Source organism: Eimeria necatrix, genomic scaffold (assembly GCF_000499385.1).
Source record: "Eimeria necatrix Houghton genomic scaffold, Enh_scaff71, whole genome shotgun sequence".
NCBI classification, from domain to species: Eukaryota; Apicomplexa; class Conoidasida; order Eucoccidiorida; family Eimeriidae; genus Eimeria; species Eimeria necatrix.
This window is the reverse complement of record NW_013654536.1, coordinates 112,501-122,029: the sequence shown is the minus strand read 5'-3', so window position 1 is coordinate 122,029 and position 9,529 is coordinate 112,501. Positions and strand designations below refer to the sequence as shown.

At 43.6% G+C, this 9,529-nt stretch overlaps 3 protein-coding genes across 3 annotated transcripts in view; 1 reads left to right on the top strand and 2 right to left on the bottom strand.

Moving 5' to 3' along the window:
* Positions 1–2,957: 2,957 nt before the first annotated feature.
* Positions 2,958–3,976, bottom strand: ENH_00072910 (hypothetical protein; the record flags this gene model as incomplete). The annotated part of the gene is made up of 2 exons (XM_013582675.1): positions 2,958–3,244; positions 3,763–3,976. 2 exons carry the CDS (start codon positions 3,974–3,976, stop codon positions 2,958–2,960), a joined length of 501 nt encoding a protein of 166 aa, XP_013438129.1.
* A 159-nt stretch (positions 3,977–4,135) lies between these two features.
* ENH_00072900 (hypothetical protein) lies at positions 4,136–4,369 on the bottom strand (the record flags this gene model as incomplete). Its single annotated transcript, XM_013582674.1, has 1 exon — positions 4,136–4,369. The coding sequence occupies one exon, from the start codon at positions 4,367–4,369 to the stop codon at positions 4,136–4,138; it is 234 nt and encodes a 77-aa protein (XP_013438128.1).
* A 2,232-nt stretch (positions 4,370–6,601) lies between these two features.
* ENH_00072890 (beta adaptin protein, putative) overlaps positions 6,602–9,529 on the top strand; it is a gene marked incomplete at both ends in the record, with an annotated part of 5,772 nt that continues 2,844 nt past the window's right edge. The window contains 6 exons of the mRNA XM_013582673.1: positions 6,602–6,707; positions 7,065–7,422; positions 7,774–7,831; positions 8,072–8,177; positions 8,589–8,662; positions 9,261–9,395. Of these exons, the coding sequence (XP_013438127.1) occupies positions 6,602–6,707; positions 7,065–7,422; positions 7,774–7,831; positions 8,072–8,177; positions 8,589–8,662; positions 9,261–9,395 (837 nt within the window). The remainder of the gene's footprint in view (positions 6,708–7,064; positions 7,423–7,773; positions 7,832–8,071; positions 8,178–8,588; positions 8,663–9,260; positions 9,396–9,529) is intronic.

Genomic DNA, 9,529 nt, shown 5'->3' with positions numbered 1-9,529 from the left:
TAGGGTTTAGGGTTTAGGGTTTAGGGTTTAGGGTTTAGGGTTTGCAGACGTGCGCCCCGACATGGTCCACGGCCAGCCTCTTTTCCAGCTCCTCCTAAATATGTTTTTGGATTCCAACCCGCTGGTGGTGTCCAACGCGGTGGCGGCTTTGGGGGAGATATCTCGCCTATCGGGTCGTTGTCATTTCAAGTCTCTTTTTGGTATTTTTTCCACTTTTTTGCATCTTTTTTTCTCCGCCTTTTCATTTTCTGCATCTCCGCAATCTCCGCTTTCTTCCAGGCTCTTTTAATTTCCTTTTTCCGCTTTTTTTTCTGTTTTTTTTCCGCTTTTTGCGCCACTTTTCCGCCGTTTTGGGGGCTCTCTGTGCCCCTTTGGCCCCCCTGGGGCTGCAGCCCCGCGAGTTTCAATTGTTGGTTTTTTTTTGCTTTTTTTTGATTCTTTTTTGCTTTTTTTTGGGTTTTTGCGGAGTTTTTTGGATTTTTATTCTTCTTTTCGGATTCTGCTTCTCTGGTTTCTTTTCGGGGTTTTTTTGCGCTTTTTTGCGCCATTTTGAGCCTTTTTGTGCCTTTTTTGAGCCATTTTTGGCCCACCGCTGCGAAGCGGATTTTCGCTTCTCCTTCTTTTCTTCCTTTTTTTTTATTATTGTGTTTTTTGGATCTCTTTGGAGTTCTTTTTGCGTCTTTTTGGACTTCTTTTTGGATCTTTTTGGAGTTCGTTTTGGACCTTTTTGGAGTTCTTTTTAGATCCCTTTGGAGTTCTTTTTGGATCTTTTTGGAGTTCTTTTTGGATCTTTTTGGACTTCTTTTTGGCTCGTTTTTGTCTCTTTTTTTATTTCCTTTTTCGTTTTTTTTTATCTTTTTTGGATCTCTTTTTCTCTCTTTTTGGTTCCTTCTCATTTTTTCTGTCACCCCTGTCTTTTCCTGTTTCTGGATTCACTTTATTTCACTTTTAATTTAATTTAATTAAATTGAATTAAATTCAATTTCATTTAATCAATTCCACATTTAATTATTTTATTTTATTTGTTTTATTTTATTTATTTTATTTTATTTTATTTTATTTTATTTTTCTTTTTTGCAGCAAAAGACAGCTCTTGCGTCTCCCGCCTTCTGAGCGCTTTAAACGAATGCACTGAGTGAGTTCTTTTTCATTTTTAATTTTTAATTTTTAATTTTTAATTTTTAATTTTTAATTTTTGATTTATTTATTTCTTTTTTAATTTCATTTTGTTTTTAATTTAGTTTTATATTCAATTTCGTTTTATCTTCGCTTATTTCCCTTTAACTTTTATCCCTTTGCCTCCCTTTGTTTCTTTTTCTTGTTTCGTTTGTTATATTTTGTTTTGCTTTTTTGTTTCCTTTTTGTTTCTTTTTTGTTTCTTTTTTTTTCTTTTTTGTTATATTTTGTTTTTCTTTTTTGTGTCTTTATAGTGGCCTTATTATTCCATTTTTTCTTTCTATTTTTTGCCTTTTTGTCTCTTTTTTCTTTTTCTTTTCATTTCTTTTATTTCTTTTTGTTTCTCTTTATCTCTTTTGATATCTTTTTTCATTTCATTTTTTTATTTTATTTCATTTGCTTTATTTTTTCAATTTCTTTTAATTTCTTTTAATTTCTTTTAATTTCTTTTATTGAAAAGCTTTCCAGCGTGTTTTCTTTCCTCTCGCTTCTTACTGAATTATAATTCATTATAATTCACTATAATTTATTTTATTTTTAATTAATTTTGATGAATCATGATTAATTTTAACTAATTTAAATGAATTTAAATGAATTAAAATGAATTTAAATTCATTTTAGCTCCAATTTTCTCCATTTAACGGAATTTAGAGTCCAATTAACTCCATCTGACTGCCTGAAGGGCCCAAACCACTTCAAAAGAATTTAATTTCTTTTTTATTTTTATTTTTATTTTTATTTTTTTTATTTTTTAAATTTTCAGATGGGGCCAAGTTTTCATTCTCGACGCCCTCGTCGCCTACGACCGGGGGACTCCCAAGGCCGCAGAGGCTGTCATTGAAAGAGTTCTTCCTCGCCTATCCCACGCAAACCCCGCAGGTATATTTTTAATCTTTTTTTGCTTTTTGGGGCCCCTTTTAAGCCGCTCTTCAGCGCCTTTTGGGGCCTCTTTTGGCCCCTCGGGGGGCCCCCGGGGGCCCCCCAGGGCCCCCTTTGGGGCCCTTTTGGGGCCCTTTTGGGGCCTTTTTGGGGCCCTTTTGGGGCCCTTTTGGGGCCCCTTTGGTGCCTCTTTGGGGTTTCTTTTGTCTGTATTTTGGGCCCTCTCTGGGTTGCCATTTTGTGTTTTATTTTGGCCAATTTTGATGTCTGCTTGCGGGTTTTTGGTCCCATTTTCGCTATTTGTGTTTCTTTTTAATTTCTTTTTGTCCCCTTTTTGTTTCCACTTTTGTCTTCTTTTTAAATCCTTTTGGTCTTCCTTTTAAAACCCTTTTAGTCTCATTTTAAAGTCCTTTTCATCTTTTATTTAAATTCTTTTTATCTCTTTTTAAAAGTCTTTTTTTCCTTTTTAATTCCCCGCATTTGCCTCTTTACTTGTCTTCTTAGCTTTGAATGTTTCTATTTTAAATCCATTTCTTTGTTTTATTTTTTTGAAGTTCTTTCTAATTATTAAATAATTAATTATTAATAATAAATTAATTAATTGTCTAATTAATTAATTAATTATTTATTTATCTATTTATTTATTTATTAATTTTATTTATTTATTTATTTGTTTTTTCTATTTTCATTTCAGTTATTCTCTCCGCGGTGAAAGTCATATTGAAGCTGTTGGACAAGTGAGCAGCAAATGAATTTAATTAGTCAATCATTTATTTATTTTAATTTCATTTTAATTAATTAATTATTTATTTATTTATTTAATCGAATTATTTATTTCTTTGCTCATTTATTTATTTATTTATTTGGCAATATCTGGTACTTTTCATGTCACTGGCGCCGCTTTACGTTCTCTTGCTGCTGTTGCTGCTGCTGTTACTTTTTCTGCTGCTGCTGCTGCTGCTGTTACTTTTGCTGCTGCTGCTGCTGCTGCTGTTAATGCGGCTTTTGCTGCTGTCACTCACTTTACTGCTGCAGTTGCTGCTTCTGTCTTGCTGTTCCTGTCGCTGCTGTTGCTTCCGTTGCTGCTGTTTTCGCTGCAGCTGCTGCTGCTTCTGCCGTTGCTGCTGCTGCTGCTGCTGTTGCTGCTGCTGCTGCTGCTGCTGCTGCTTTATGCAGCAAGCGGCGAGTGCTGTTTCAATAAAAACTAAAAATGGTTTTCTTCGCGCCAGCCACTTCAGCAGCAAAAATAAAACTTAAAAACAAACAAGAAATTATAAATAAAAGTAAATTATAAATAACTGGCAAAGGGTAACTGGCAAACACAAAACAAGTAACAAACAAGCACGAGCCGAGGCAGCAGCAGCAGCAGCAGCAGCAGCGGCAGCAGCAACAGCAGCAGCAGAAACCGCAGTAGCGGAATCAGAAGCACGAACGAAAGCACCAGCAGCAGCCGCAGCAGCAGGAGAGAATGAAGCAGCAGCAGCAGCAGCCGCAGCAGCAGCAGCAGCAGCAGCAGCCGCAGCAGCAGCAGCAGCAGCAGCAGCAGCAGCAGCAGCAGCAGCAGTGCGGCGCTGTTTTGCTGCTGGCTGCGCAGGGTCCCGAGCGCGAGTTTCGAGGTGTCTATACACCGCAAGCTGTCTCCGCCTTTAGTGACTCTTCTTTCTTTGGAAGCAGAAATTCAATTTGTTGCTTTGAGAAACATTCAACTAATTCTCAGAAAGAGGCCTTCCATTCTCGCCAACGAGATCAAGGTTTGCTGCTGCTGCTGCTGCTGCTGCTGCTGCTGCTGCTGCTGCTGTTGCTGCTGTTGTGCGGCGGCTGCTGCTGTTGCAGCGCTGCTGCTGCTGTTGCAGCGCTGCTGCTGCTGTTGCAGCGCTGCTGCTGCTGTTGCAGCGCTGCTGCTGCTGATTTGGTGCTGCATTTTTTGTGCTGCTGCTGCTGCTGCTGGATTAGGTGGTGCTGCTGTTGGGTTGGCATTCGCTGCTGCTGCTGCTGCTGCTGCTGCTGGGTCGTTGCCTCTGGAGCCGGTGCTGCTTCCTTTGCTGCTGCGCAGCTGCTGCTGCATCCCCATTTGCTGCTCTTATAGTTGCTGCTGCGTCCCCGTTTGCTGCTGCAGTAGCTGCTGCTGCATCCCCGTTCGTTGCTTCTGCAGCTGCTGCTGCAGCCCCGTTCGCTGCTGCTGTCCCGTTTTCTGCTGCTGCTGCTCCTTTTGCTGCTGCAGCAGCAGCTGCTGCTGCTCCCCTTGCTGCTGCAGCAGCTGCTGCTGCAGCAGCTGCTGCTGCTGCTGCTGCTGCTTGTCCGCGTCTGCAGGCATTTTACTGCGGCTTTCATGACCCACTTTTTGTCAAAGTGGAAAAGCTGGAGGCCCTCGTGCTGCTGGCCACAGAGAGAACTGTTGACGGGGTAATTAGGGGCCCCTTGGGGGCCCCCAAGGGGCCCCACAGGGGCCCCCCTGTGGGGCCCCACAAGCGGGGCCCCTGTGGGCTCGATTGCTGGGTTGGGGCTGCCTTTAGGGTTTAGGGTTTAGGGTTTAGGGTTTAGGGTTTGTGCTGCTGCGCGGGCAGGCGCTGTTTGCTTGCGAATTTCGCGAAAAAGACCGAAAAAGAACAGAACAAAAAGGATTGAATGAAATAAAGGATTTAATTGAATTAATTAAATTGAATTAATTAAATGAATTAATTAAATGAAATAATTAAATGAATTAAATGATTTATTTAATTATTTAATTGCGCAGGTCCTCGCGGAACTGCGGGACTACGCAGTGGATGTGGACTTCGAGTTGCGGCGAAGAGCTGTGAAGGCAATTGGGCGAATTTGTTTGCGACTTTCTTCATCTCTTTCGAATTGTTTGGACCTTTTGTTCAACTTGTTGAAAGAAAACACTAATTTTAGTGGTTCACGACGTCGCCCTCGTCCTCGCAGACATCTTCAGGTCCAAACCCTAAACCCTAAACCCTAATTTCCAAACCCTAAACCCTAATTCGCGTAAACCCCACGAAAAACCACGCTCTGGGGCCTCCTGGGGCCTCAACGGCGAGGGTTTAGGGTTTGCGCCTCGGGGCTTCAAATGCGTTCAGGGTTTAGGGTTTAGGGTTTAGGGTTTAGGGTTTAGGGTTTAGGGTTTAGGGTTTGGGTGTCTGTTGGCGACTCGCGCATCGCCCTGCGCCCGTTTTTCGCGTTTTCTCCTCCAAATTAAATCCTCTACAATTATATTTATTTATTTATTTATTTATTTATTTATTTATTTATTTATTATTTATTTTATTTATTTATTTATTTATTTATTTATTATTTATTTATTTATTTATTTATTTTTATTTTTAGAAAATACCCCGGGGACTACTCCGCACTCGTCGCTGCGCTCTGCGCCGCCGCCGACCAAATCGAAGAGCCCGAGGCGAAGGCGGCCCTCATTTGGATTTGTGGTATTTTATTTATTTATTTTTATTTATTTATTTATTTTATTTTTATTTATTTATTTATTTTATTTTTATTTATTTATTTATTTATTTATTTATTTATTTATTTATTTATTTATTTATTTATTTATTTATTTATTTATTTATTTATTTATTTTAAATATTTAATTAATTAGTTTATTGTTTATTTATTTGTTTGTTTTAATTAATTAATTGATTGGTTTATTTATTTATTTATTTATCTATCTATGTATTTATTCATTTATGTTGATTAGGTACTTAATTAGTTTATTTATTTATTTGTTTATCTATTTATTTATTTATTTGTTTATTTATTTATTTAATTTGGTTAGTTAGGTGGTTTGTTTAGTTGGTTATGTTTTTGTTTGTTTTGAGTTGTTAGCTTGTTTAGTTGTTTGGTTATTTTATTTGTTTAATTGATGGATTTGTTTTTTATTTATTTATTTTAATCAATTTATTTGCTTATTAATTTTAAGTTTGCTTCCAAACCACCACTTGTCTCCTGCCTTTGCTGCTGCTGCCGCTGCTGCTGCTGCTGCTGCTGCTGCCGCTGCTGCTGCTGCTGCTGCTGCTGCTGCTGCTGCTGCCGCTGCTGCTGCTGCTGCTGCCGCTCGAGCTGCTGCTGCTGCTGCTGCTGCTGCGCAGGCCAGTTCACGCAGGAAGTGCCAGCAGCAGTGACAGTGTTGGTTGCTGCTGTGTCTTCTTTTCTGGAAGAAGCAGCAGCAGTGCAGCTGCAAACCCTTGCTGCTGCTGCTCGGCTGTTTATTCTAAACCCTAATCAGCACAAGGAAACCCTCGCGGCTCTTCTGAAGGCTGCTACGGAGCAAGCAGCAAGCCCAGACGTCAGAGACAGAGGCCCGCAAACCCTAAACCCTAAACCCTCGCCAAACCCTAAACCCTAGCCTCCCGCAACCCTAAACCCTAAACCCCAACCCGCGGATTAGCAGGGCCGCACGCACAAACCCTAAACCCTAAACCCTAGGCCGTAGATGCGCAGCCGGCGGCGACGCTCCCTGAGTTCCCCAGGCGCAAACCCTAAACCCTAAACCCTAAACCCTAAACCCTAAACCCTTGTTTCTTTCGCTGCAGCTGTTATTTATTGGAGAATGCTTTCAAAAGACCCGGAGAGAACTCGAAAAATTCTCTTTTCGAGAAACTTCGTCGGAGACAGCGAAATGGACTTCGACAAAGAAACCCTAGAAGAGCTCTTAGGTCTTTTCCCCCTTTTAGGGTTTAGGCGAGGGTTTATCGAAGGGTTTACTCGAGGGTTTATTTCAGATTCCTTCGGGGGTTTGCTTTAGGGTTTTATTTGCGGATTTATTCAAGGGTTTACTTGAGGGTTTACTTGAGGGTTTACTTGAGGGTTTACTTGAGGGTTTACTTGAGGGTTTACTTGAGGGTTTAGGGTTTCTGTTTCTGGTGTCTAAACGTCTCCCTTTCACCTCTGCTTCATTTTCATTATCTACTTATTTATTTATTCACTTATTTATTTATTTATTTATTTATTTATTTATTTATTTATTTATTTATTTATTTATTTTATTTATTTTTTATTTATTTTTATTTCAGGAAACATTTCTATGGTCGCCTCTGTCTACCACAAACTCCCCGAAACTTTTGTACCCAAAACGAGGCCCCCGGGGGCCCCCCAGGGGGCCCCTGGGGGCCCCCCGGGGGCCCCTGGGGGCCCCCCGGGGGCCCCTGGGGGGCCCCTGGGGGCCCCTGGGGGGCCCCTAGAGGGGCCCCTGGGGGGCCCCTCTTTGGGGAGCTTTTCTTCGCAAGAAGAGTCGGGGCAGCAGGTTGTTGAGAGGGCCAGAAGGGCCTTAGAGCAGCAGCAGCAGCAGCAGCAGCAGAGCCGCAGCAGCAGCAGCAGCAGCAGCAGCAGCAGCAGGAGTAGGAGCAGGAGCGCGCTCTCGGACTCCGAAGAGTGAGGCGCTCGGCGCAGCAAACCCTAAACCCTAGCCGCAAACCCTAAACCCTAGGTGCAAACCCTAAACCCCAGCTGCAAACAACAAACCCTAGCTTAATTACCTATCCCGCAGCTTCAAACCCCAAACCCTCGTCTTAAACCCTAAACCCTAATTGCTGCACTGAGTAGCTTTGAGCTCTGCATGCATGCATGCGTTTGAAGCTTTCGAGGCGTATGCATGCATGCGTTTCGAGGGTTTAGGGTTTAGGGTTTATGGTTTAGGGTTTAGGGTTTAGAGCGCACATGCATGTCTTGGGGCTTCTTTGGTTGCATGCAAGATTTTAAAAAAAGTGTTTTGTGGTTTTGCAGAAGCAGCCCTGTGGATTTGCTAGATTTGAGCGACTCTTCAATTTCCGGCGCGTCCTCGGTGAGGGTTTAGGGTTTAGGGTTTAGGGTTTAGGGTTTAGGGTTTAGGGTTTAGGGTTTGGGGCATCGGAGGATTGAGGGTCGAGTGTTTGGAGCTGAGGGTCTCGCTGGGGTCGAGGGTTTAGGGTTTAGGGTTAGAGGTCTCTCGCCTATGGTTGGGCATCAAGATATCAAGCTAAGGGTTTAGGGTTTAGGGTTTGGGGTTTAGGGTTTAGGGTTTAGGGTTTGGGTTTGTTTGCAGAAGGCCTTTTCCGCGCAGCACACTTCATTGCTTGCAGCAGAAACCCCAGAGGCGAGGCAGCAAAAGGGTTTAGAGATCACAACTGCTTTCTTCAGGCCCGAGGGCGGTAAACCCTAAACCCTAAACCCTAAACCCTAATCCCTAGCTGCCAAGTTCTAAGCCCCAGGTCCCTGGCCGTGGCCGCTCCAGCCTGCACAACTCTGTCTCAAGGCAAATACTCAGTGCTAATGCTGAGGGTTTAGGGTTTAGGGTTTGGGGTTTAGGGTTTAGGGTTTAGGGTTTAGTTCGCTGAAACGCTCTGCGCTAATCGCTCCCCTTATCATTGCGTGCGGACGCCCAGGGCTGAACGCCCAGGGCTGAACGCCCAGGCTTCAGGGTTTAGGGTTTAGGGTTTAGGGTTTAGGGTTTAGGGTTTAGGGTTTAGGGTTTAGGGTTTAGGGGGGGGTTTAGGGTTTAGGGTTTAGGGTTTAGGGTTTAGGGTTTAGGGTTTAGGGTTTAGGGTTTAGGGTTTATGCAGGGCGCGGGAAACACCCCCGCGTTGGTGAACAGTTTGTTGACTTCGCTGTGCAACATTTCGCCCTTCTGAGTGGCGTCAGGGGGCACGAGCCTGCGCGTGGGGGCGCGGAACCAAAACCCTTTTTCAGTGTTTATTTCCGACTTGCAATTTAATTCCAACAGTTTCGGAGTTTCTCCAAAACCCTTTTTTTCTAACTTCGAAATTTCTCCCGAGGGTTTTCGCGAAACCCTAATTCCCCTGGCCTTCAACAAACTCAACTCCAACGCCCCCCCGGCGGAGCCCCTCACCATCCAGGCAAACCCTAAACCCTAAACCCTAAACCCTAAACCCTAAACCCTAAACCCTAAACCCTAGTTGGGCCTGGGGCGCTGCAGGCCGCGCCGCAGCAGCCGCGGCTCCCGTTGCTTTTGCTCTCTGTGCTTTTTGATTGCTGCTTTGCTGCTGCTGCTGCTACTGGCTTTGCTGCTGCTGCTGTTGCTGCTGCTGCTGCTTCTACTGTTGCTGCTACTGCTGCTGCTGCTACTGATACTGGTGCTGCTACTACTGATGCTGATGCTTCTACTGCTGCTGCTGCTGCAACTGCTGCTGCTGCTGCTTCTACTGCTGCTGCAACTGCTGCTGCTGCTGCTGCTGCTTCTACTGCTGCTGCTGCTGCTGCTGCTGCTGCTGCAGGCAGCTTTGAAGACTTCATTGGGTGTAATTTACTTTCCCATTTCTTACACTCTTGGAGATGTTTTAGAAGACAAACCTCCAATTCAAAAAGACCTTTTCAGGCAGCAGTGGCAGGCCCTCGGCGAGGCCAAACAGGTAAACCCTAAACCCTAAATTAGGGTTTACGCAGCCGGGCAGAACTGAAGCTCAGAAGTGCCGTTTGAGCTAACAGGCAACTCCGCAACCCTAAACCCTAAATTAGGGTTTACACGCCGCAAGCTGCCGCGCAC